This window comes from Calonectris borealis, chromosome 12 (assembly GCF_964195595.1).
Source record: "Calonectris borealis chromosome 12, bCalBor7.hap1.2, whole genome shotgun sequence".
NCBI lineage: Eukaryota > Metazoa > Chordata > Aves > Procellariiformes > Procellariidae > Calonectris > Calonectris borealis.
The window spans coordinates 17962718-17990485 of record NC_134323.1 but is presented as its reverse complement, the minus strand read 5'-3'; the positions used below and the strand labels follow the sequence as shown (position 1 = coordinate 17990485).

The 27768-nt window shown below is 36.0% G+C and overlaps 2 protein-coding genes across 7 annotated transcripts; one reads left to right on the top strand and one right to left on the bottom strand.

Moving 5' to 3' along the window:
* Positions 1–736: 736 nt before the first annotated feature.
* Positions 737–9958, bottom strand: CENPN (centromere protein N). 3 transcript variants are annotated; one of them, XM_075161468.1, is made up of 11 exons: positions 9891–9958; positions 8806–8987; positions 7609–7654; positions 6814–6870; positions 6327–6403; positions 4592–4768; positions 3755–3856; positions 3145–3202; positions 2605–2717; positions 1829–1952; positions 737–1529 (listed from the first exon to the last, which is right to left on the bottom strand). In XM_075161468.1, the coding sequence occupies exons 1-11, from the start codon at positions 9895–9897 to the stop codon at positions 1414–1416; spliced, it is 1059 nt and encodes a 352-aa protein (XP_075017569.1). In that variant the 5' UTR covers positions 9898–9958; the 3' UTR covers positions 737–1413. The 3 variants fall into 3 exon arrangements, with proteins under 3 accessions (XP_075017569.1, XP_075017570.1, XP_075017571.1); XM_075161469.1 differs by lacking the exon at positions 9891–9958 and adding an exon at positions 9362–9437; XM_075161470.1 differs by lacking the exon at positions 9891–9958 and adding an exon at positions 9215–9348.
* Positions 9535–25241, top strand: CMC2 (C-X9-C motif containing 2). Of its 4 annotated transcripts, none has more exons than XM_075161475.1 (5): positions 9543–9702; positions 12535–12625; positions 16311–16447; positions 20704–20775; positions 22918–25241. In XM_075161475.1, the coding sequence occupies exons 3-5, from the start codon at positions 16367–16369 to the stop codon at positions 22990–22992; spliced, it is 228 nt and encodes a 75-aa protein (XP_075017576.1). In that variant the 5' UTR covers positions 9543–9702; positions 12535–12625; positions 16311–16366; the 3' UTR covers positions 22993–25241. The 4 variants fall into 4 exon arrangements, with proteins under 4 accessions (XP_075017573.1, XP_075017576.1, XP_075017574.1 ...); XM_075161473.1 differs by having other exon boundaries at positions 9566–9702; positions 12466–12625; XM_075161471.1 differs by having other exon boundaries at positions 9566–9702; positions 12443–12625.
* Positions 25242–27768: the final 2527 nt, after the last annotated feature.

The following is a 27768-nucleotide window of genomic DNA, read 5'->3' as shown; positions in this document are numbered from 1 at the left end:
ATTTGGGAACTTTCCCTTTATGGTAAATCATTATCATTAAGTTACTTGGGAGAGCGCATTAGGAAGAGAAAGTTGCAGAGAGTGAAATGCATACTGGAATCTTAATGGGTCTGACTGCTAGAAGGCTCTATGAGGGTATGAGTGAGACGTTAAGAGCCAACTCTTACTGTCTATCAGACATTTTGTGTATCACACAAAAGCTGGAATTGTTTCAGAATCCTAGCATGTTAACTATTTTGTCAAACTAACATTTAAATCACACAGGTTGAAGTCCTAAAAATATATCACTAGCAGATAGTCCTAAACTAACTTCTTTTTTTGTGTGAGTTCTACAGAGATGCTGAAAAACAAAACAAACCAAAAATCAGTATATGTTAAGTCATGTTTCTAAGTCAGGCCAAACAAACTTGTATGAGAAGACTTAATTTACACATTTATTTACAGTCTGAAAAACAAAAACATTCCCATATAACCTCTTAAAATATTTACACTGTGCCATGAAGTTATGAAGACTGTCTCTGCACACTGACATCCTTAAAGTGAATCGGAAATTCCATACACACAAAGTACACGCACAAAGTGGTAACGTGCAAGGATGGCAGAAGGATCAAATTGAATATAATTGAATATAATTGAAATATTCTAAAACATGGACTTCCTCAAAAGAAAATTATAGCCTATTTCATTGTATTCCTCCAAGGTAAAATTTCATAAGACATTAATACCAATAGACAAATTTTTCTTTTTTTTATTTACGTATTTGTTATTGGCTGTTGCCCTTGGTGAGTAAAAACTCTGGATCTGAATTAATATCCATTAAAGCTGGATGGAAACTTCTTACTCACATCTATGTTGCAAGAGTCCCTTCTTCCCCATGTCCTGTAACGGTCTTTGAATATAATCTTCATCTACTAAGATAAAAACATGCTTGACCTGCGGAGGGGTAGTCCCACTTATTTGAATGGGACTATTCACATGTTCAAAATCGGGCACGTATTCTGTTACACCACTGAACTGGAGCCAAAATAAGGCCACCTAGAGTATCTTAGCCATCTACAGCTATGACAGTAAACTGAATAGCTACAGCTGTCTTATTGTATCTGTATTAAGCTTTAACTTCACAACTACTATTAAAAATACAGTTAAGAGCTGTCATCACATTTAAATTCAAAATAACCACGATCTCTGTTTAAACTTCGCAACTAATGTTTCTTTATTATTTAAGGAAAGGGCTAACTCTTCTGTTAAAGACAAATGTGGAAAAATAATTCAAAGTAGCCATAATTTGGAACAAACTTTAAGGTATTACCAAAGAATAAGTTATTTTTTTAAAATCTGTTTTAAAGTTTACGATGATTTAGATTAATACCAGTAATGAATGAGTTGTATCTTTCTCTATGAATCGGTTTTAAATTAAGGGCTTACAAAGCTTCCTGAAAAGAAACCTTTTTTCTCTCTAATTTTAAAATAATTCCTAGCTTTTTGTGGTATACATGTAAGTAGTGGTGAAAGTGGTGCATCAGCCATACCTGGAAAGAGAGAGACAGATAATTATAGCTTAACTCAACCAATATTTACCTTTCATAACTGTTATAAAACTAAAAACACAGCTTGAGTATCTACGTACAAACTAGTAATTCTAAGAACAAACTGCTATGTACTTAGACATAAGTTCTTACAGTGGTAACGTTTTTATTCTACGAAATTTCTATATATTTCTAAACAAACTATGAAGGTTCTCCCTTATGCAAGATACAAGCAGAATATAAGAGGACAAAAATAATTAACTGTGGATTTTTCCTCCATTTTATAGAGTTGGAATGCTTACCGGCTGGTGCCAAGGATTTCAGTGATTCTAAAAGGTGTGGACTAGAAAACTTGACCAGACATCTGAATGGTTCTTTTTTATCCAAAACATCCATTTTAGGATCGCTTTTAAACATCGTCTCAAGCTGTTAACACAAAATTTAACAAGGGAGTATAAGCAATGAATATATTTTATTTATATGTTATTATTTAAACATTACATAAGAAATGTAATACGTAATAAGACTGTATCTTATTTGTCTATTATTTGTAATGTTAACATGATTCCAGGAAGAATATTTTAATAAAATGAGAGGGTGCCACCATGTGGTAAACAGTTTTCTGCTGAAAGAGGCAGCTTGTTCTGTAATATTGTAAAACATTAAATATCTCTTAGAATTTCCAATATATCTGTTCATCAGATAAAATCTGTGCATCATCCAGGAAGTTAAATTATGGTGTTATATGTAGCATGAGCTTTGTATGTACTTCAAATAACCCTAATTCTCATGCTTCAACACACTGCTGGTATAAGTCTACCTTTATTACAAAAACAAGTCAAAATGCTTAGTTCACAAGGCCGAAAGACTGAAACATGATCTAGTAGTCTGACCAAATCTCAATGCAAATCTGTTTCTTAGAGATACTTTTAACTAATTTACTTTAAAATGTCCTCCCTAAAGTTTTTTTAAAAAAACCTATTTTTTCTTCAATTTGCAATTTAAGGTACCTACCACTACATTAAAATTATATATATACAAAAAAAAAAAACAAACCAAAATTTATTGCTTTTACTACCTTATATTGTGCAAATTCGAGTTTTGGTTGGGGACCATCACCAAAAACTTCCCGATTCACTCTCTGTATTCTTTCTTTCTCACTTCTATTTTCCTGAATTATCCTTAAATCTGCTGCAGGGGAAAAGAGTAGGGAAGAGAAGAAAAAAAAACAGAAAGACAACTTTGTCAGCTGATACAATACTGTTTTTCTGATCAGGTGATTACTCCAGGGAAAATCTGAAAATAACAATTTTAAAGAATTCATCTCAATCTTCTTCTCATAAGCTAGTTGTCTCCATCATTTGTATTTTCCATTCTTACCAAGAGAAAAACCCAAGCTAATATGAAAGGAGATTGGGTATTTTTGGTTTCATAACTGTGTCACTGACGGTCACGGGGAAATACTTACCTCTTCTAGTGATAGCCAGTATTATGGCACCCCACCAGGGATGGATAATATAACGTGAATGTAACATATGTACATTTCCTATTGTGAATCTCATTTCAGAAGACAGCAGTAATGACAGTCAAACTGCTGTTTAATTTAAAATATACATACCATTTTCTGGTGCTACATTCCTTTCTTGTAGAGGTCTCGGATAATAAGTTTGGAAGTTCTAAATGGAGAGAGAAAGAAAAAAAGAAAATTTTAGTTCACTTCCACTTCTAGAGGCTGTAGCTGAAAAGAACTTTCCAGGTTTCTTTTTACTTCTCATTCTGAAAGTGAGTATTCTTCCAATTTTTGACAATTACTAGAAGTCAGAAAGTCCAGCTTTATTCTGAGAAAAGAATGCCCGTTCTATGATATTTGTGAACATTTCCCTATTTACAAGTTTTACATGGATGAGCAGAGTAAGTGCCCATTCTAATAGCCTTCAAATCATTGCTCTAGGAAGCCGAAACAATCCTAGGACTGAATTGTTCATACAATTTTTAGACCGAGTTTAACCATCAGGAATAACAATAATAAAGAGTAGGTGGGATACCAAGTAATTACATCCCCATTGTAACATTACCTTAATGAAAGGCTGTCCACCTCAGTAGCTCAATATTATTTTAACTTGATGGTCTGTTGGAAGAGGTGAATTTCCCCCCCTGCTAGGGGGTGAGAACTAGGCCTGAAACAAAAAGCAAGACTTATCTTAGGATGTACTCGTGAAGTGGCTCACCTGGCTATATCTCTTAAACACAATATCTTTAAGGGAGTTTAAAGAATGACTTCGAAGCTCCATTTCACGGATGTCATGGTAACTGGAAGCAACAACCAGGGCCTTTAAATAAAAATTGAAATCGTTTTAACATCAGTCTTAATCATCACTGTGTTTATAATATGGAAAAAATATAGTATTTCTAGACATTGCGATGTTTTTGTTTCAAGGTAAGCAATTGCCCTTTAACTACAAGGATTCTCAGTCTGAAAAAATGTTGAATAGACTGTTATTAAGCTTAGGTTAATATTTAAAAGCATTCACAGGATTAACCAGATAAGTCCAATAGCCTTATCAGCTGAAAAAATAAATAAATAAAATAAACAGATAATAAAATAATCAAATTACTAGTATGGAAGTCTGCTAAATACAGAAAAAAATTAAAGACTACCAAAGCTGATCACCATGAGTTGACAGAAAATGTCTTTTAAAACTAATTAATAGCATTCCCTGATGAGCTCATACATTTAGGTCTTGAAGTTAACTGTGTTGATGTAATATTCTTCAACTTCTATGAGACAATTTAACTGAATACTGCCTAACACTTGATTAAGAAATTATAACAATTCAAGGTCAGCAAAAATCCCAATAAACTGAATTTATTCATGATGCACCATTCCAAAGGTACAAAGATTGTTTTTTGCCCCATTTTTATCATGAGCTAAGGGAAAAAAATGACTATGTAAATCAGTAGATTATGTTAAGTGATTAATCTTTACCCATCCTTTTAAAAGCTAACACAATTATAGCTCTACATGACTGTGGTGAAGTCAGAGTCTACACAGTTTTATTCTGTACCTGACATAGCAAAGGCAAGTTGCTCTTAAGCACTGAGGCAGAAATGAAGACATAGGGAGTCTGTGAATGGTATACAACATAGCTGGTTTTGTACTGGTTTGGTTTTGTATATGGTGTTCCCCAGGCAATTCTAATCCAAACTGCATTATCCTCATATTCTCTGAAGTTGATGGTGACCTAATAGAAAAAGAAAAGCTTTGCTTTACCAGCACATTCAGGCATCCAGAAAGATTTTGTTATCTCTTAACCCTGTGTTCACAAGACCCAAACATAATTTAGAACACCACTGCTTGAGTAAGAAACAAATCCTACTAGTGTGGTCAGGATTGCATTTAAATCAGATTTGCACAGAAAAACAATAACTTTACAAACTGAAAAAAAAAAAAAGAATCCCCTTTCAAACTCTAATATGACTTTTGTTCCTGTTGATGTACATTTTCTTCTGAAGGGTGAAAATAAAAATAGCTTATTGCAAAAGCCTTGACTCTCTCTTTTGGGAAAATAACACAACAAAAAGGTGTCTATTTAGATGGAGGGCTAGAGGCAATATTTCCAATATGTCAAATTTTTGAGAGGCTAAAATTTTGATCAACTTGTGATTTTAGACCTGAATATAATATTTATCACTGCTCAAGAATACACAATCAGAAATTTGAAGAAGATTCCCTTTCCTGTTCTTGTAGATTTGCTCCTCAGTACTTCTTTTTATCTTGAGTCAATCTGGGTGACTTAAGAGTGGGAAAACTTCCTTTAAAAAAAAAAGCCTCCCTTTGACTGAGGCACACGTAGTCAAGCTTTTAGTCCAACTATGCCATAAACTATTTAAATTGCTGGACCAACATCACTTCTCAAAGTTTTTGTGGAATTTTTTTAAAAAAATTAAAATCTTGCAAAACTTTATTATAATAGAGTTATATGAACTGCAGCTGATTATCTATTAGCCTGATTGGAATTTGTTGCCCTCTATTGTTGTCAGTGGGAATCCCTTGCGTGTCAAGAAGTGACACAGCTAACTAGCCAGACATTTTCTATTACCTTGCTTAAATGAAGCTGGTGAGCTAAAGCAAGAAAATGCTTCTGTAAATTGCTTAGTAAAAGGGTGAGATGATAGTACCTCCTTTCCATTTTTTATTTACCATGCTCATTTCTGTAGTCTGGAAACTGCCTCCTGCTATTGACAATGGTCTTTCAGTCATTATAATGTAATGAAATACCAGGGCCAAGTTCTCACAGCCATCACAAAATAACATTTTGAAACCAGAACTAAAAGGAAATGGATACAATTTTGCTACTAATCTAAGTCATAATAACTGAACTTCCTTGTCCTGCTTACTGGCTACTTCAAATTCCCTCTATACTCTGTTTGATCCGATTTTCGTTGTTTGTGTATTTTATTGGGTAACAGGACAAAGCAGTATCAACTTACCTCAGCAACATGTACACTCAAATAGGGCAAAGATTTGATAGAAAACATGAACATACTGCCATTCTTGAAGCCTGTCATATTTTAAGGCAAACTTACATTTTATTTCACTCCAGCATAATTGTAAAGTTGCTAGAACAGATATGCAATACATTTTCCCTGTTTCACATGCAGTTCCTACCATTCCCAAATGAATAATTCCATTTAATTTTTGATGCAGACTGTAAGAAAAAAAAATACCTCGCTAAAGTTATGAAAACAATCTATTGACACCAGAGCTGTGTAACAAATTTAGAATGGATTTATTCTTACGTTTTTCAAGGCTGACCGAAGTCGTCTTTTAAATTTTTTTTTGAAATCTGTTAAGTCAAAAAATTCCGTTTCTTCCCCTGTTACAGAAGAGAAAAAAAGAAACTAGAATTGTGTTTACAAGAACTAGTTCAGAGATGTTTAAACAGTTTTGCTGAAACAAAATTAAGCAGAAAAAGCTGAAGTTGCATAGCCTTATACAAAAATCTGTACATTAAATTTGAGCCTCATTATTGCTATATAGATAAAAGGTTAATATTTAGTGGTTACTAATTTCTAATAATTTCTTGAGAAGTTAATTGAAAGTATTCTAAAAACATTAAAGATATCTCTATTGAAAAATCCATACTAGACTATAGTTAAATGTTAAAGATATCTCTACTGAAAAAATCCATACTAGACTATATTTGTGTTTAAAATGTATGATATGAGGCAGCACTGCACTAAGTTGCTGAGAACTGTGAGATTACAGCAAGAAAAGGCATTTTACCTGTTTTGTTCATCTGGTAAACACTCCACACTCTTTTGTTTGGGTAGATGTGGTTGTCTAAGAAAAATAGGAATTGCTCAGTAACATAATGTATTATCAAATTGTAATTAAAGGGACAAATAATTTTACAATACTTTTATGGCCAGGTTATTTCAAAAAAATTACTTCTGATAATGCAATATAATTTAGTCAGCATTCTTAAACTACCACACATAGTAAACCTAAAAGCAAAATAGTTTTTTATTAAAAGAGATGGGAAGATCTTTTTAATTCAGTTAAGTGACTGAATAAAGGGTATCTCTGAGGTTCAACGTTTAAAGAAGGATTTTACCTAAAATGTCCGAAACTTAGTCTAAACTCAAACTAAAAAGTTAAAAAAAACGTTGAGATTTAAACTATTATATAATCAAGTTGTGCATTAATATTGGAGTTAGAGTCCCACCTGGAGTATTTGCTGATAATTTTGCCTATGTCACTTCTATTGGAGCACAATATTACTGATTTTAGGGTTCGGTGCATACTGGAGATAAACATACCTCTCTACATTTATAACTGTGCTGGATGTGGCTTACCACAGTTTACATCTATTTAGACCTCAGAAGTAGCAAACATGCTTTTGTTGATTTTGAGCTTTTGAAATTTTTTTAAAAAAGGTCAGATCCAATAAGATTCATCATCTAAAATGTAATCTGATGCATCTGTACCTCACTAGGGCAATTGCTATGTAATTAGGGGCGTTATCAAGTTACTCACAAAAAAATATAAAGATGTTATTTTTATTCATTTTTTACTTACAAATTATGTCTAGGACAGCTGCTTGCTTTATGTCTGCAGAATTTTCCTGGAAAGAGAATAACAGTGCATGGTGAACTGCAGGTCCAGAATGCTCTACCACACTGTTTATTAGGTGAAAAATATCAGTACTGGTAGTTTAAATTACATTGCAGTGAAGTCCACAGCATGTGCACTCTCCTCAAAGACTCCTGGCTCCAATGTGCACCCAATACAGTTTTGAGAAATCAATAACGAAAGCTATTTCAGCAAGGTTTAAGTGTTTCTGCAAAGGCAGCAAGAAGAACATTGTCCTTATGGTGTGATGTACAAGCAATTAGAAAGTAAAATTAATGGGTATTCATGACATTATGCAACAGTTACTAGTATTTCACTGTCAGGAATTTTAACATATTTAATGCTTGGTTCCTCCTTATTTAACCTTTACAGCATGAAAAGGTTTTTAAGAAACTTTATGACACTACTTGTTACAGATAAGAAGGTTTCAGAAACAAATGCTATTTTAAAATATGACATTTGCTATCTTACAAGAATAACTTAACAGTTTCTTGCCTGCAGTTTGATCTACACCCCATGTAATTAATCTTTGAGTATGAAATTCAAAGGGAATGATACAAAAAGCTACAGAATTTAAGAGATATCAGTAATACCTGTAACTCTCTGGGTTATGATACTATATATAAAGACTCCTAGTACACCAAAATCAGACTATGTAAGGAGGAGATCAGAAAACTTTTTTGCTTACAGTACGCAGAACAGAAGTAGTTCTGGCCAAGAAAATGTTTTGAAAAAACCTGAAAAGTCTAAAAGATGTAAACTACTGCTACCATTACCCATACTAAATAGATTTAAATTAACACTAATAATGAGTAGGCCTCTCAATCAATGCCTTTATTTTACAATTTAGAAATACATCCATTTCTTAAAGGTTTAACACACTGAGCTTTTATCTACCTTGTGCAACTTAGAGCTCAAAACTTGTACTTTCATACTCAGTAAGGGTCAATCTTGCACTCCTATCAATCAGACAAAATTGATGGTATTACCAGCTCAGCTTTACATTTTCCAGACTACAAACTGCTATTTGATGCTGTGTTATGGCCAAAAAAAATTCATTTCTTCATAAGAATGTTTTTTTGATGGTGCTTCAACAAGCATCCTGTATGTCACTGACAGGCAGTTCCCAAAGGAAAGGATTACCTCACAAAGTTGAACTACATCTTGAGAAATGTTCTCCTTTATCTGATGGAAGTTTATGGTTTGCAGCTGTGTCTCTGAGAGAAAGCCCCATTTCTGTAGCATTGTCTTGATTTCATCTCGTGGGATTTTTAGTACAGTTCTTCGGATATACTCAGCAACAGTTTCGTCCATGATGAAGCCACCTGAAAAGTTGAAACATTAAAGAAGTTAAGACCAAGGCACAGGCAGGCTCAGGAGACTTGCTCCCTTTGTAAGGTGCACAAAGCTGCAGCTAGGCACGACCAGCTGATCATTGGCATCAGTCCTAAGCGTTGCACTACCACAGATTTCAGCGGACACCAACGACAGCGAGTTAAAACGCCTTCTACAATAATTTTTCCCCAAGCCCTCAGAAGTTTCCCTCACTGACCGAGGCCTGGTGCGAGCTTCTGGAGAGGGATGGGGCGCTGGCCCCTCGCCCTGTTACTGCCTGCCCAGTCCCATGAGTGTCCAGGGGGCCTCAGCGGGCACGGACGCGAAGAGAACCGCGTAGCAGAGCGGAGCACCGCGACCCTACCTGCCCACCACACGACGTGACAGCAGCCCCCTCTCCAGCCCTTCCTTCCTCCTTCCTTCCTTCCCGCCCGCCGCGCGCCCCCGCCAACCGCCAACCACCGCCCGCCTTTCGAAGCGCCCAATCAGATTCCGCACGGTACCCGAGCCGCCCAATCACAAGGCGCCCCGCCTCCTGCCCCGCCGCGCGCTGGCGCCGGCGCCGTGAGGGCTCTTCCCGCGGCGGCCGGGTGCGCTGAGGCGGCTTCCGGTCGGGCCTGGCCGGGTCGCCCGCGCCTCCTCCCGGCCCCTGTGTCGCTCTCGGTGCCTGCCTCGCCTGGCTGGGCTCGTCCTCTGGGGACTGGAGTAAGTGCGAGGATGGCTCAGAGGGGGAGGCTGTGGCCAGACCCGAGCGGGCAGCGATGCTCCTTTCTATCCCCAAAGGGAAAGAGGGGTATGCGGGGAGATGCCCTCCCTCCCCGCCCCGCCGCCTGGCTTTGGGGGAGCCGTGCCGGCCCCCGGCTCGGGGCCGGCTTCTGGGACCCTCTGCTCACCTCGCATCCTCGTTCAGGGCCTTTAAAAGGGCTGTTCTGAGTGGGAACATGGGGCTCTCCATTGCGACTGTCGTAAGCTTGTTTTTCCTTGTGTCTGTGTGTATCCCAGCACTCTTTTAAGGACTCCCGGGATCACTGAGAAACTACAGACTGAAAACAGTGGGCTAGTTAAGTGGGCCTCTTCTCCTGCCCTAACTGTTGATAACAGCGTAGGTGCGGCAGCCCCTTTCACCCGATAGCCGAGCTGTGCTACGCTAACAGTATTTACTGTCTGCCAAGCGCTACCTGCTTTTCTTCAGGGGTCTTGCTGCTCAAGGGATGAGACCCTGTCTTTTGGGAGCGTGATCCTCTCGATCCCTTTCTCTCAGAAGGGGAGAAGCAGTTCTACAGTAAGCAAGGAAATTCTGCTAGCGGTAGGAAGTTTACAGTGTTCTTCTTTGCTTGATTGGGAAAGGAATGAAATAGCGATGAAGTGAAGCCTGGTCTGGTGGATGCAGCTGAAGTACAAGAGCAGCTTGCAAAACAGGAATTTGGCGACAGCACCTCATCTTCAGCATGCTTTACTTTTATACTAGCGCCATTCTTGATTGAATAGTCTTGTCTTCATAGACATAGCAGGGACAGAAAGATTGCTTCAGTAATCTTTTGTGATTATAATGCTATATTGTGCAGTGTGACTTGCTGCAGATAATAATAAAAATATTCCACTAATTCTCCTGTAACCATGCTGATGTTTGTTCTAGGAATACAACCTTAAATAATTATCGGGAGGTGAAAATGCCTTATTGTGCTTTACTTGATCATTTATTTTAGCCAGAAATAAAACTGTAGAAATTACTTGATATTCAAGTTGATGTTCAACTTGCTTAATTCATTAGCACTAACACCTTCTTAACTTGCTTTACTGGGTATGAAATCAGGTATGACATAGTTTTATCAGATACTTACTACTAAAAGCAGCAGGTGAGCACTCATTCTGCTGATGTGAGGGATGTTGAATTGTTGGCAGAAAGTGGTCATGTAAAAAGACAGTTAAAATCAGTATGTATCTTATTTATCAAAGGGGTTTTTTTAAATTATTATTCTTTAGGTTCAGGGAAAGTGAATGCCATCTACATAATATAAAAACTTTTTAAAAATAGACATAATTCCACCTCCTTTTCTGTTTCCTTACTATTTACAAGTCTTTATAGATATGTATCTAAATTATTTCCCCCCTCCCCCCCATTCTAATATATAATATTGGAAAACTAGTGCATAGTTTTCAAGACTGAAATTCAAGAGGTTGTGACTAATTTTTATAAGATTTAGCTAAACTTGGTATATTAAAGTGAAGGTGTCTGGCTAAATTTCTTGGAAATATTGGAAAGTTAGGGGTCATTCTCAATGTGCCTAATCACAACCTTAAGGATAGCAGCACAGGATGATACTTTAATATCCTGATCTGGAAGATGTTAACCATGTTATTAAAAGCTAGATACAGAGTCCTTAGTTCAGAGTTTCCTAGGCTTTTTGAAATCGTGTTCATCAACTGTGATTTCTTTCACTGATCTTCTGAGTATTCTAAGCTGTTATCAAAAATATTTATAAATTGTGTATGAGAGAATACTAGGAATGCAGAAGTTCTGCTGAAGTGAGACGTGAATGGTATGTCCAGGTAAGACCAACCAGTTTGGTGTGGAGCTGAATCCTTTTTTATGCTAAAACTTTGTATAATCTTACAGAAAACAGTCATGATTTGAGTAAACAAAGAGCTGGTTTGTAAGTATTTTTCTCCAAAGCCAAACAGAACAATACTGTGTCACTGAGAAGTTAACACGAAAATGTCTGGTCTTACACAAATTAGACAGTGAAATGAAGTGCAAAAGTAAATGTTACACATGGTGAGTGAGCTTTATAGGAATTTGCAGATCTATTCGCCCTTCCCTCTGTTAGTACGTGTTCTTGTTTGCGTGGCCATGCTGCCGCCTTGTGGGTATTATTTGAGTGTATGCAGCAAATTTGTGTGTTTTGTAGTGGTGTAGAAAGCAAGCTCTGTACTTCTGGTTAAGGAGCCTAATGATTAACAATGTAGACACTCAGATGCAATTTTTCATCTTCAGGGTTGGTAAATGAGGATTTGCATTTTGCTTCAAGAAGTCATTTTTCTGAGCAATGTGTGAATTCATGGGTTTCCTTTTTTTACTCTTGATTTTAGAAACTTGAAAAAAACTACTTTTGTGTGCAAGTTTTTAAATGGAAAAATTAGCAAAACTTGGTTTAGAAATACTCTAATGTGTTTAATGAAATATGGAAGAAGCCTCTTAGGAAAACAATTATCTAGATTTAAACTTTTTCTTTCATTGTCGTCCCCCAAACATGGAAATAGTAAGCATTAAGCTAATCAGCGAGACTACAGCAACCTAGTTTAGTTTTCCTTCTGCATCAAGGAACTGGTTAGTTCATATTTATGGGAGATTCTAGAAAAGAAGGAAGGAACTTCCCTGGACTCCTGACATGCTGATCTCATGCTTCATTTGGGAAAGAAGTGGGAATGTACCAAACCCCACTAGGTCCTTTTACTATTTCCCATAAGAAGGTCAGGGGGAGAAATTAGCAAGTGGAGAGAAACAAGCACTTCATCCTGGATTTTGGTGTCTAACAGGAGTGTGAATGAAATGCATACAGTGTTCTTGCCTGCTCTTCTGGACAGCCTTTTGGCTTCTGCCTACTTGCTACGTATCTGCAGTTTTATTGTGAGTTCCATAATACGTGTTGGTTCCTTTTGCATATTAATATTAAATATTTTATGCATTGAACGTGTATATAGATGGGCTTTTAGATTAGGGATGAATGTCACTTCTTGATAACTTATATGTTGATTCCTGTTAGGAAATCTTTAGCAATTTGAAATGCTTAGTGTCTGGGATTGCTTATGCAAGGAATTAACTTACAAGTATTATTTTTCTGAACAAAAATATTAGCATTGGAAATTCAGTAACATTGTCAGAGAATTTCTAAGTTTAGGGTTTTGATTTTTTTAAAAAAAATCTGGTTTGTGTTGGAAACCATAAAGCTAGAACATCCCCTATTTTTTCCGCTTAGATACACATGTAGTGTAATTTTTAACAAGGAAGGAAAAATGGCACAGAATTCAAAATCTCATCTAAAACACATTAAAGGTCAGACCATTTTTGTGCAACCCAGTGAAATATGTCAGTGCCTTTATGTTAAGAGTTCATCTAAATACTTCTCTCCAAACAGTCGCTTCAGATATTAATGTTTGCTTAGCATTTTGCAGTCCATTTTCCTCCTAAAGCAATTCCTGTGTTTTCTTAATATTGTTCTTCTACTTTACTGCTAATATTTCTTCTACCACAATTGCATGTTTACCTTGACATTCTTTATCCAGCATTTCTGTTAGTAGTTTTCTCAGAGCAATTTATATTGGCTTATTCCCAATCTTTTTCTGTGAAATTTTTTTTTCAGTATTTTTTCATGCTTAGATTCCTTATGAGCTACCACCTATATAAAATTCTGTCCATGTGGACTTAAATTCTAGTAAGATGGCAACCTGTTATCTTTATTTTAGATTAGAACGTTATTAAAAAGAAACTAAGGAAACCAATAGCTCATCCTGTCCTTTTTTCATATGTGTTTTTGTTATTCTTGAAACTCTTTTGTCTGTCAGAGTCATTCCCCTACAGCGAAAATATTTTAGCCTTCTCTGATCATTTACAGATCACTGTCTAATCTGACACTCCTAAACATAAATATAATATTGAGGCCTGATAACACTGTTCAGTCATGAACTTCAAAAGTATTTAAAGGCTCCAGTTAAGCTTTCCATGACCACTGTAAGATGTTTTGTTACTTTAATCCATCGTAGAATATAAGCAAAGTACCATGTCTGGTAATTGAACTTGAAAGATTTTAATATTGAATGTTATTTGAAAATGAATTTCAGGAGTACTGGTCTATGAACTGGTGTGACAGTTAGGACCTCTGATTTGCAGTATATGTCCTGCAAGAGGTGTCAATTGGAAAATTCATTTGAGTTGTTAGAAGGCTTTTAATTGATGAAATACACTGTCACCTATCTATTTGTGGCATTGATAGCTTTCATCCACTTTAACTGAGAGTAATTTTGTAAACAATGGCAGTGATTGCTAATCTTAGTTTAGAAATAATGAATCTTTCCTTGAAGTGCTCCCGTTGACTTTCTGGCCAGTGCTGATGTGCACGCTACCTATGTCACTAGGGTACTGCTCCTGCTTTCTCCTGAGACAGGCAGCTCAGATGACAGTTTTAGGAAGAGCGGTCGGAGGCTGAATGATGAAGAGATTTAATAATCAACTGGGTTCACACATGTTAAAGTAATGTGCAGTCATTGAACAGGTCAGCCTCTCAGGGGAATGCTAACTCTAGTGCTATCAAAAAAATCTACTGATAAATTTTAAAACATATTGACTTTGTGTGGCATGCAATCAAAAGCTGGTGGCAATAACACAGCAGGGTTCTTAATCACTTTGCTGTTACAGTCGTGCTCCTGCTGTCATATTTCTAAAGGTTCATTTGTTAATTTGTTGAATAGAATGCTTAAGCAACTCGTACAGTTTCCAACTTGTTCTGAACTAAGAGTGTATGTAGTGTAAAATTAGACTTCCAGATAGTATGGGGGAAGATTTTTGAAAGAAATTACTACGTGTGTTTGCAACACTATGTGGAACATATTCTCATGGGTCTCAACAGGCTTTTAAAACTGTTTGGTTTTTCAAAATTTAGTTTGCTTGTGGGAAGCTAGCTCTTGTTAAGCTGAACACATGATGGGAAATATTGGGTAAATTAGTGTACATACCTCTTCAAGCCAAATATATTACTTGAGTATTCTAGGAATAGCAGTGTAGATTATAGCTGCCAGCACTGTAACTGAATATTGGGATTTTGCAATTGTAAAATCTGACCACTGGCTACTAGTATTTAGCTTGTCTATTTAGCTGGAGTGTTAAACCAGTGATGGCTATTTCGTACAAGTTGTAGTGGTATTTGCCGGATGTATTGCAGCTAGAAAGGTGATCTCTGTGGGAGAAGGGGGAATGAGAAAATACCAAGTAAACAAACAAAAAAAGGCATCTCTAATTCAGTGGCAGTATGGGTCGTAGCAGTAGAATTTTGTCAAGATTTGTACCCGTTTGTCCTGGTACGAACTGGACTTTTCTTCTTCCCTCCCTGGTGAAGTGATCTTCCACAACAAAGATGTCATCTTATTTCAGCCACTATCATATGACACTTTCATCCTTTTCAACAAAAGATCTTGAAAGTTATTTCTGGGGATATATTTTTTTTTTCAATGGGAGGTAATATAAATATTTATTTCTAGAATGAAGTTTGCTCCTGCCCCACAGAACCCTGCAGAAAAGGACCTGGGGGTCCTGGTTGACATGAATTTAAAACATGATTTAGCAGTGCACCCTTGCGGCAACAAAGGCTAACAGCATACTGGGCTGTGTTGGAAGTGTAGCTAGCAGGTCAAGGGAAGTTTTTGTTATTCCCCTCCTCTTGGCAGTCTTGAGGCCACATCTGAAATACTGTGTTCATCTTTGGGTCCCACAGTCTAACAGAGATGATAAAAAAACCAAGTCCAGCAAAGGGGAAACTAAAAGGGTCAGGAGGGTGGAACAGCTGGCATATGTGGCAAGGTTAAGGGAGCTAGGCTGCTTTAGCGTTCAAAAGAGAAGACTCGAGGGAAACCTAAATGCTGTCTTCCAGTATCTGAAGGAGTGGGGGATTCATGCAGAAGGCGGATCCAGATGCTTTTCAGAGGAGCACAGTGAAAGGACAAGAAGCAACAATGTGAAGTTGCAAGAAGGGACATTCCAATTGGGCATAATTAAAAAAAATCATTACTGTTTTGATTAAGTCATTAAGTACTGGTTTTTAAAGTATCCTCAATGATTTGGATCAAGATTTTTTTAAAAAGCATGTAGATAACTAAAAAAGATGCCAGTTCTTAGACTGCTGTAATGAAATATCATTATGCTTCCTGTTCTGATCCATCTTTGTAGAAAGTAGAAAGAAAATTACATATACTTAGCTTTTTTAAAGCTAGAAAGAAGAAAACTGAAGTAGGAAAGTGAAAAGATAATCTGCAGTTCAAGAAAGATTAATGCTACTAGGGGGTCCCTGGAAATTAAAATCCCAAATGCATGCTTATGTTCATGATAGCAAAGAATGTAAACTTCTAGTTAACTTTTAACGTTTGGGCTGTGTAGAAGAACAGACATGTGCTGGTTTTAATTACTTTGACTGTGTAATATAAATTATACCTATTAAGCTGCATTTTGATCTAAACTATTTTTTGTTAAAGTAATACTGTGTGATAATATCTTAAGTGGTCAACTGAAATTTTCTAGTTATACTTTCATATTTTGATGTTGGCAGGTGGAAGTTTTCTCAGATTCTTGTTCTTGTACTACTAAAATTATCCCTAACTAAAGATGCATCCAGACCTGTCTCCTCATCTGCACACTGAAGAATGTAACCTAGTTATCAATCTGCTCAAGAAGTGTCACAAGGAGGTAAGGAGTTTTGAGCAGAGAAAAGAGCGGGTTGGGGAAATGAATGTCAGATGAATTAGTGAGAATATTATATGATCATAGAGCGAAAAACCTCCTCTAGGCAGAACAGCCATGAAATCTAGCTAGTACATTTTCTCTGAAGAGGTATCTGACAACTGTGTGTAAAATTTTGCCAGTGATTTCTTTAGAAAATAAAACATGCCTTAAAATTTCCTGTGCTACAGCTTGACAAGTATGAACCTATTTTAAGAACTGAAATAACTTCTGCACCTTTTAATACTGTGTCCCCCTCAAAAAAACAATAATAAAAGCAACTTCAAATGCCCTCTTTTTGTATGCTCACAGCATTTCCATATTCCAGCTGTCCACTGGACAGATGCTTCAGTCTATTTATAAGCAGATGTGTTGATGGGGATCCGGACGTGCAGCATGCCTTACATTCAGTGCTTTGAGAGCTGAATGTGAATTACTGTTTGACTTCCATCTTCTTAAGAGGCACCTACCCAAGGATGTAAAATGCCAAATTGGCCTCAGGCTTCTCAAGGCTCTTCATTGCCTCAAGAAGATAAAATCTTCATCTCACTTGTTTAAAAGCCTTTTTTTTAGTTTGCTTTGTAGTAAACTTCTAGATGTAGAAGAGTCAGCCCCTGCAATGAAAGCTATCTGCAGCATTGTTGCAATATTAATTATTTTCCCAGTTCTCTCGCATACTCTAAATAGATGTTCTGTAAAGATATATTTCTGTATTAGTGCGTAAAAAGTTCAATTTCATAGTTTCCACCAAGACAAAAATATATTTAAATGTTGAATATGAATATGAAAACAATGGTTTACACCATTACATGCAATCTACAATATTTTCATCTCTGTTCAGATGTGATGATTATACTTTTTTTGTAATGCAGTTATCCATAAACTTTAAGACAATACATATGTTAGCTTTACTGTTTTGAGCAGAATTCTAAATTTTTCTTTGCAAAAGTCATTACAGAAAGAAAAACAAGGCTGATAATACACGAAATGTGAGAGAAGACATTTTGCATGAAAGAGGGATAACAACATTTTTGCAGATTTTGAAGTAGCTAAACTAACATATAAAAAAATTTTTGCAGTACCACACTCCTTATGATTTCTAAATTACAACAATGAAGGGAGCAGAGTCTTAATACTAAAATTCACTTGCAGTGAGTATACTGTACTGGGTTTGTTCAGCAACATTTAATTGGTTTTTGTTGGCACTTGTAGTGCAATATCTTGAAATGTAAGCGTGCTGGAATCTGTTGATGCCATCTCATAGGTGGTACTTCCCATACCACTGCCTGTCTGTTCCTATGCACTGTCTAAATTTTTTAAACCTAAGATATAAAGTTCTTGCACAGAACATCCCCAAGCTTTAAAATTAAAAGTTGTGTTAAGTGTAAGAGTTATGCTTTTCTACTGAGTTCTAAAATCTTAATTTGCCTAAAAATGCTTTAGGTAATTTGAGAGATTTTTTTCTTTTTTTAGTTGATCTTTTTTTTTTAAACAACTTTAATGTTGTAATGTACCTAACAGTGTTCAGTAGCCAGAATTAAGCGAGCAGACTTTTCTTGTACATTAACTATTATAGTATCAAAAGGATTGCAAAATAAAATGACTATAAGTTAAGAGGAGAATAAAACTTATATAGTTTTAATATAAAATTAAAATGTTGTCATTAATTTTTCTTAATTGTGAAAACAAATCCAATCAGGAAGGAAAATACACTCAGATTTGTCCTGTTTTTTGGTACATACATAGTTGGACTTTCTATGCTTTGACTAGAGAATCCAGAAATACTCATTAACTACTTGAAAGTAATGGTTGACTGTTTTTTTGGTTTTGTTTTTCTTTTTTTTTTATAAAAATGAATGTTAATATACAAATATCATAGGCTTTTTGTATAATGTAGCTTATTAGACTGCCTTGAGTTTAAGAGGGAACTGGAACTAAAAGGTGTACTTGAATTCCTTGGCAGCAAGTGATTCAAAGGAATCTATTGCCAATTTGACTTATGAAGGGACTAGGAGCAGCAATAATACAGTCATGCACAGGATTATATTCTCTTGGTTTTGTTTGAAGTTGATCTTTACATGAAGAGGAATTACTGTTGTCAGTCTGGTGCTCAACTATGAGAGGGTATTTGTGCTAGCAGTCTCAGAACAGAAAGGGTGAAGATGGCTTCTTTGACACTCAATTGAAAAGAAGCAATACCTTTTCATTTAAAATTCAAGGGGAATGTACTGAAATAATTCTTTTAAAATTGAAGTCCCTGAAATCTGAAAAGTCAGTGATCTTAATCAGTTATCAATGACTACCTGCTGTTCTGTTATAATGCCAAAATGTCCTAAGAACCTTCGTCTACAATTTAAATTAATATTCCTGAGGGATGAAAAGCGTTATTTTTTCATTGGGTGTCCTGTGTGTGCATTTTCACAAAAGTCAGTTTGATTTACTTTATTCCTAAACTAGAACCTGCCCCTTATATCAAGTTCAAGTTTTGCATCTAGTGAGGAGAGGTTAATGGGATTCCTATTTGATGTCTTTTTTTTTTTTTTTTTAACAGCTCCACTCTGGTGCCAAGTGCGTGCTTTAAAGAGACTTATTTTTATAGGTGGCAGCTGAAAGAAATGCATATTGTCTTGCAATCATATCACTGTAATAGATGTAATAACTATTTCTGAGAAACTGATTCTTTTTATCTCGTAATCTGAGCCAAAAAGTTGACAGCTTAGGAATCTGGCTAAATAAACGTAGATTCAACTCACTGTATGCACTAGTAAGAGTGGAGTTAGCTTGAAATGTGAGCACTCACCTTGAAACTTAACATGCAGGTATGGGAATAGAATACAAAATTAAATCTGTATTAGCTAAAACGAGAATGTTGTAAAAGCAAAATCAGCTTGCAGTAAAGTGACCATTTATCACATGCAACTGCTTCAGAGTGTCATCTGATGCCCTTTATAAAGCAGAGAGGTATAAACAAGCTAATTATAGCACTGCTATAGTTAAGTGTTTGTCATGATCTTTATTAACCCACTCCTACTTTCAGTCATGTTCTATTGGCTGAAATCTTGTCCACTGTTTGAATTCTTAGTAGTGTTCCTGTATTACTTGTATAAATCCATCTAGCTGCTCATCAGCTACAGAAATGCGCATTAGGTTTCCCTCTGAAATATGGAAGTGACTTCATTATCATCTGTTTTGTTCTTCATGGTCTTTTTTTTTTTTAAATTCCTTAGTTCTCTAAAAGATTGGTCAAATTGCCTCTATTGATTGTTTAGCTGTAAATATCTACTAAAGCCTCCACTCCTTCAGGTCTCCTGAATTGCTTGGATGTTCTGCTACCAGATTCTGCGATGAGATTCTGTGGCATGTTAGCAAGCATTACTCTGAAAAAGTAGTCCTTTTAGAAGGATGCATTCTGAGAGTGATTTGATGGCTGATAATATGAAATCACTTCATGAAATGCTGGTTAAGAGGACAGATTTTTCTGGTGACTATCATCAGGTTAGCTGGGGACATTGTGAGGACAATGCCTGCAGTTTTTCAGAAACTAAGTAACACTTAAGTATGCGTAAGGCCCACAGCTGAGCTGGTAAATGCATCTTATTTATTAACCTCAAGATCTGGAGAAACTTAATCCCCCATTTTTTATACTGGTTCTGGGGTTTCAGTCATTTCAGCCTAGTGCCTGCATCTTTTGGACCAACAACACATTCTTTTGGACCAACAACACATTGAGATGATGTCGCATCAATGCTACATCATGAAGAAATAATGAAAACTAAAACACAGAGGACATTGCGTCCAGGGTGCCAGTAGATCTCCCTACACCTTTCTATATCACAAACTGGTGTTCAGAATGTTTTTTTTTTGTACATTATTCAAGCTAGTGTGAGTGAAAATTGTAAGACTGATTCCTAGATCAATAAAGTGTATGTTCTACATTTAGACTTCATAGCTTCAGCTTAGGTATCCTATTTTAGTCTGGTTATACAACATGGTGAGTACCTTCAGCTTTCAGCAAGATGGGGGTCGTTCAAATGAGGTTCAGGAGTAGTTCTAACTTCTAGCTACTCGGTAAAAAAGTTACAAAGCATCATTTTTCACAAAAAGAGAAGAGGAAAAGAAGACCAGGATATGTTGCAAAATGCAAGTGTCTTTTAAGAAATTTAGAGCTTCAGAGGAAGAAACCTTTGAATTGTAATTTTTTTTTTCTCTCCCTAACTTATCAGCACAACATTTTGAAATTTTTTGGCCATTGCAATGATATTGACCGTGAGATGCGGAAGTGCTTAAAGAAAGAGGTAAGAAACAAATTTTAATTATTTAAATAATTAAAAGTTAAATGCTTAATAAAAAAAAAGTCCATGGGATAGAAATAGAGTTGCTTTTTACTAAGTAGAACAAATCAATAAATAGGCCTTGAAATGTAAGCACATTCTGGAGTGGGCATTTGAGACCAAATTTAAACTTTTTTTGATAAATTTGTCAGGTAAAATCTGGCTTTAACAAATGGCATGGTCTATTTTTGCATATACAAAAATAGGCAAACACACATTTTAACCAAACAAATATTGCAAATAGGAACTGACACTTCACAGGTTTCTTCTGATTTTTTCTTTTTTTTAGTAGTGGTATTTGCACAGAATAGAATATAAAGCAGTAATGGTTACTTCTGCACGAGTAACACTTATTACTGAAGTCAGTTATGCTGCCTGAAACTACTTGATGAGTTGCTGAGTTAGGCCCTAAATGAAAATATTGCTGCTTAGGACCTACTCATTGCCATACTTCATCTGCAGATATGAAGGCATGGAAGACTAGGAGTTTAAGCAGATTAAATAGCTAATGGGCACATTTTCAGAAGAGTATCAACTGGTCTTTATATTTGTGGTTGTCATGCCTACATGACAAAACACATAAATGAACTTTCCACACACCTTTTAACCTTCACCTTTTAATTGTACTTAACTAATTTTGACATAAATTTCACAATTGTGTCTAAAAAAGGAGACTTCAAGTGCATGATAGCCAGGACAGTTTGGACCCCCTCTTTTCCCTCTGTCAGTCTATGGGAATTAATTTCATCTGCTTGTGTCAAATACCATTCCACCCCTCCCCCCCCATAAAAACTGTAGCACAGATCTGGAAAATAATGAAGTAAAGTTTCTTTCCATGTAGTCTTCTTTTTCTTTGTTCCATTGAAGGCTTTACATTAAAAGGAGTTCTTGATGGCTATATTTGACTGCCTTCTTAAAATACGGCTACATTGATATGCCGTTACTGGGATGCCCCTGAAAGGCTGTTCACAAGTACAGAATAGGTACAGATGTAGCTTTTAAAGATACGTTGTTCTCATTCTACGTAAAAACATGGAGGGGTTATTGAAAAATTAAACATTGGCATGCGAAAAAGTTAAGTATTCTGTAAATGTTAAGTAATGTTTCGGGCCATTATTTCAGTTATAAACCAATCAGTATAATGAGTGAAAAACTGCAAATCCTTTCCAAAATCAATCTCCTTAGTAGTTTATTACATTCTATAGAGAATTGAGTATTTGTGGGTTACTTGGGTTTTATTCTTGATACCAATTATTAAAAAATTGAACAAATATATGCTCGAACTTAAGGCCAAGAATAATTTACTTCTCATGAAATATATACCAAATCATGCATTGATTTTTAATTTTTCATTTCTTTAGTCATGAAAAGGTTTCGGTTTTGGCTGCAATGAAAGAAAGTTAGGCTCTTCAGTCTTCAGGCTTTTGCTAGTGCAGGGGCATACTTGAAAGCGTGGTCTTCTTATGCATGTATCTAAACTGTGAAGGCTTTCTTGATTCCCTTTTACACTGGAGTCCTGTCTCTGTTGCATTTCTTTTTTAAACCATAAAAAAACCCAAAACACCTTACCCTCATTGAACCCAAATGTGCCTTTGTTCCTTTCATCTTGATATACTACTTTATCTGTGCATATAATTAATGACCAGGATCAAAAATAGACCAAGTCTGTGATGACAAATTCATGTCTCAGAAGGCAGACACACTTACATTAATCAGTATCTTTTAGAAGGAAAAGAGCCTGACCTGTGCTCTAGAATAGCACCGATGCAACTTTTTTCCTAGTTCATGTGTGAGGTGTAGCTGTCGTACATAAGATGGCTGTATAATTAAGTTCCTCCATAAGATTAACTGAATCTTCTTTATTAGAATGTTCTAATACTCTTTAGGTTAATAACCTCAAACTTAGAAACATGTATCTTAAATAAATGTTAATTTCAAAGTAAAAATGAACCAATATATAGATATTAACAAGAACTGCATTTCTAATGCATCCGTCAAAGATATTGTTTCTGTTCCTGAGTAATAAACGCTCTCTACACTTTTAAATTTGACTTAATCTGTTTAATGATAACAGCTGATCTATTAATTTCCTTATCTGTCTTCCAGTATGAAGAAAACAGGGCCAGGAACCAGGAGATGCGACGGAGGCTAATTAATGCTCACAAAAACTCAGAGAAGTGAGCTGTACTGTAGTTGGACAGCTGCATCTCAATAGGGACACTTGCTTGAAAGTTGACAGAATACTTCTTTCACATCACGAATGCTGAGCCTGTGGTTTGTGAAATGGTGAAAAAATAAATGCACCTAATCTGTACTCATTCCCAGCAAGGCAGACAATGTGGAAAAAAATAAATATAAGTCGTCATCACTCACAATTTAACTTAATTTTTGACCTCTAAAAGAAAACTATTATGGCAAGTCTTTGTTCTGGCATAGTTTCATTATAATTGTTAAGTAATGAGGAATCAATGTGTATGGAGTATTATGTATTCAAGGCTGCTATATTCTCTGTCTTGTGTTGCGTTGCATTTATTTCTTTGTGTTTAGCAGTTTTTCTTTCATCTCTTTTTTTTTTCTTCTTGCAAAACACTGAATGACTTTTCCATGACTTTGTAATGTTGTGATAACACTGCTTAAATGAATTAGCAAAAAGAAATTTTAAGCAGATGTGGCTTGAAATTGGAAATTGCCTATCAAGTAATAATTGGAGTTCTAGTATTTTTGTTGGAGCTAAAACGATGAAACTACCATCTTCCACTGAGAAGATTAAAAATCTTTCCTGCCAACCATACGTACAGCGTAGGCTGTTGTAAGACAATTTGTTCATCATACCCAAAGCAAGTGGCTTTAGAAATTCAGAATGGAACATTTCCAGGGATTTACAAAGCATTGCCTTGATTTTTGTTGAGTACAATCAATGTGTGCTGAGTGATTTTTGAAGAGGAGTGCTGCTAAAAATACAAGCTCAATAGTTCTTCCACATACTCTAGTACAAAGGTGAAGTCAAGTTATGACTATTGCTGTTGGAGGAAAACTCACATTGAAGTGAAAGTGTAACTTGCCTTTCTGTTAGGCAAGTCAACTAGTATTGTCTTAACCAAGTTGCCTCGTTAGCCTACAAGAGCTGTTTATTTACTGTCAAACTGCAGAAAGTCCTTAACAAGTCTGAATTCAGAAGATTTGGTATTAAAATATATGTTGGTTTGTGCAGTGATGGAGCTGCTTCTCTGGATGTCTGCTGGATTCGCCTTACTTTTAAATGACTTTTCTGTTCTGCCTACCGACAAAAGACTATTTAAAAAATTAATTTTATTGAGCCAAATACACTAAGTGTCTTGAAACCTTTTGAAGAAAGGGTGCCTATTCTACAATGAATTCTACAGTTTGTTGTAAGAACCATTGTTGACTCAATCTTGAAATTAGTACATGCACCTGTTTTTGGAAGAAAGCTGTATTTTGTGATCTATTTTGAAAGATTAATTAGATAGAATAATTTTACTTATTTTTCAATACCTGTATGGACCCAGTTAAATTGGTAAAATTTAACCACAAACATTTTCAGTGAAAGTTCCAAGAAAAACTGAAGCAGTTATTTCTGCATCTTTTGACATGCTGTCTGCTTTCTTAGAAGAAGTAAATGATGCATTATTTGAATTAAATACTTGAGTGGTTGGAAGTGGTGCAGTTTTTTTATTGGTACTTTTCAGAATACTTTTGAAGGGTACTTTATAGTGAAATTCCCTGACTGGGAACTCTGCATTCTTGATCCTTCTTCCATTTGTAATGACAAAATCTACTTTAGGCAAGCTCTTAAATAGGATTTGGTGATGCTTGTAATGTTTAAATAAATAAATAATTGTCCTAGAGATTAGGTTGAGAAGCTGATATCTGAGTGCAGAAGCACTGAAACTTTTCTTTCTTTCATCAGCTTCTGTGAGTCCAGATCTTTCACTAGAATAGCAAGAAGGTAAGAATCCAAGAGCCACTTAACACAGCTCATTAGTCAGAATCATGTTTTCAAAGATCAATGTACTTAATGAATGAACGACCAAATGGCACACACAATTTCTGTTGATCCTTTGGACTACATTTAGCAATAAATCTATTTACAGATAAACTTTGTTCCTAGTGAAAGTATGATCATATTCATCCTTCTGTTTCTCTTTGCTAATTGCCCACTAGTAGTGTGATATGAGATTGCCCATTGATTCCTGTGTTTTTGTTCCTTTTTTTTTTTGAGCGGGGTTATGTTGCTAATTTGATCTTGAAGCTGAGAAACACTGGTGTAGTAATACTTACGATTTATCTGACAGAGAAAGAGGGTAAGGGTGAAATGGTAAACGCTTTTTTGTTGTTGTTTCCTAAAGTGAGCTGAGTGGTGAGTAGGGGACATGTTGGGTGAAATAAACCTTATCTATAAGGACTTTGAAGACATGTTACATAATGTCATTTGTTTATAGAAGCATTTTCCCCATAGTTCTTTCTGAAAGAGCGTATTTGAGAGAGAAGGAAAAAAGAAATTTGATTAATTTTCTGTTGCATCAGAAAACACAACAGAACATGAGAAGCTTTTAGGCACTTCGAGCGGGAAAGTGAAGAAGGGGGAAATAAAAACAGAGGGGCAAATGCAGCTATAATACAGACCTGGCCATAGCAGTGAGGTTTTTCCATACTCAAGTGCAACAAAAGTCTAGAATACACAGACAGGAGGAGTGCAGAGCAAGGGAGTGATAACTACCCAGCAAAATCCCTCCAGCTCTACCAGAAACGCTACACTATCGGTAGTGTACTTTCTCTTGCTGGGAAATGAAATTCTGACATCTTGTTTTCTTTTTTTTTTTTTTTTTCCTTTTTCCCAGTAGGAGGAAAGATATTCTGCTGAATAGCAGCAGTAAATGTATGTACAGTGCTAGTTCTTGCTCTGGTGTTAAGCTCTGCCTGCAAAGATCACTGTGCTGGTACTCAATTCTACTAGGAATAGTTTGAAACATTAGTTGTCTGGCAGGGGAAGTTAATGTGAGATATATTCCAGTGAGTGCTCAGTGGCTAACTTGCCATAAATTAACTTAGGACACCCTTAACCTGCAGCAAGTGCCCTGGTGCAGCATAGCTTTGCCTCACAAGCACAATACCAGAGCATAAGCAGCACCTATTGCATACGTGTTTGTGGGCTCCACACTGACAGGGAGATAAGAATTCAGTACATCACCATCTAGTCTATCCAATTTAACCTTCATCTGTGCTTTCTTGGAGTTAATTTAATAATTAAGTTGATAAACAGCTATAATACTGGCTTTCATCTGCTATTTTTTTATACCATTTTACATCTCATGGCCTGCATCTCTTTTGCCTAGTTTTTGGACTTTTTGGCATCAAGGGGCCAAAATGTGCCGTATCTGCATGGTTCTTTATACAACAGGATTTGAATCTGCTGTTACTGTTAAGCTGCAGTGCTGAGTGTTAATATATTATGAGTATACTGTTTGTCTTTCCCTGTTTCACTCTAGTTGATAACACCCTCGAGGAATTACAGCAGAGGCATTTCTTGCAGATAAAGACTACGTGTAGTTTCTAGACCTTGCAGTAAAACCTTGATTCAATTGAGCTGATCATTTGTACAATTTGGGTGAGGACTGTAGTCCTGTGAGTGTTCTAGCCACTTGCTTTTTCCCATCTGATTCCCAGCCGATACACTGGTTATTCAAACAGTTGTGCTAATAGCTCTCAAATACAGTGATGAGTTGATTGTGAATTTTATAGGCGTGCATAACTTCCTGAAAATCAGGGTGTACTCAAAAGAACCCTGTAAGAAATCATCTTGGTACACGCTCCACAGGAATGATTAATATGAATAACTATTACTAAAATATGCAGCTGAAAAGTTAGTTATGCTTACTGTAGTTGTGAATAATTTTAATGAATATTTCTGATGTGTTACCTACTTTGCTAAAGCTCTACACTACAAGGATAAAGAGTCTTCAACAGTCAGGCATTTCTTAGTGTTGGCACTGCCTGTGCTTTAAAAGTGTGTGTGACATCTAATATAAAACCTTTCTGATATAAATGAAAACACATTTCTATGGAATACCTAAAAAGACATGAACAACAGGAAAATTATGATACTGGAATCTGACAGTTTAATTAAAAATGAATTATTAACACTTGTGCTTAAGCAAAGGGGATTCTCCACCTGGACAACATAATGGATTTTAGGGCTGTAGACTTAAGTTACACATTCAGTTTTATTAACATTCACTGAAATGGAGTATTATAGCAAATCGTAGTGGTCCCATTAGATTCTGTGTTTATTTTACAGAGCCTTTCACTTATAATTTGCTAACTCTAATTCTACTTGGCATAACAGGAGGAACCTGATGAATTTAATAGCCTGTCCTCTTTCGTAGAGGTGTTTGCATCACTCAAGGTAAATAGGTGTTGGTGTAACTGCGGCTCAGTGGTAACCATGCTGCTAATCAACAGAATCTGCTTTGCCGTAAATGAAGGTCTACTTTTAAGTGAATACTAAATTCACATTAGGTTTCCCAAACCTATTTAAATTGCTGTGTACCAAAAAAATATATCAATAGGAACAAAATATATATTTAGCCTAAAAATGGATCTTGTGAACTGTCATGCTTTAAAATTATTCTTTTGAACTATTTGGTGACATTTTAAAGGCTGGGAACTTTGATATGGAACCATCACTTTAACCAGTGAGCCTTTTATTATTTTTTAGGTAGACCCCTAGATAAAACAAGCTACATTTCAAAAAGGTAACTGTGCAGAAAGATGTTTTGGGGCATTCATTACCTGGAAAAGATCTTAACTGATGGCTTGACAAAAGTCATGCGCAGTACAGACATCAGCCATCCAGAACCTGGTGATTTGTTTTGGCTTGGGAAAAACGTCAAATGCCTTGAAGAATCCAGATGGGTGTAACTAAGTTACATTACAGGA

What these genes read in the sequence shown, in the direction of transcription:
- CENPN (XM_075161468.1), bottom strand. An exon ending in TCGAATTTGCACAATATAAG is followed by an intron (nt 1,953 to 2,604) that starts GTAGTAAAAGCA and finishes TTGTGTTAACAG; the next exon opens with CTTGAGACGATGTTTAAAAG. An exon ending in GAAATCCTTGGCACCAGCCG is followed by an intron (nt 1,530 to 1,828) that starts GTAAGCATTCCA and finishes CTCTCTTTCCAG; the next exon opens with GTATGGCTGATGCACCACTT.
- CMC2 (XM_075161472.1), top strand. Translation starts at nt 16,367, where the DNA reads ATGCATCCAGACCTGTCTCCTCATCTGCACACTGAAGAATGTAACCTA. An exon ending in TCAAGAAGTGTCACAAGGAG is followed by an intron (nt 16,448 to 20,703) that starts GTAAGGAGTTTT and finishes CTAACTTATCAG; the next exon opens with CACAACATTTTGAAATTTTT. An exon ending in GGAAGTGCTTAAAGAAAGAG is followed by an intron (nt 20,776 to 22,917) that starts GTAAGAAACAAA and finishes TCTGTCTTCCAG; the next exon opens with TATGAAGAAAACAGGGCCAG.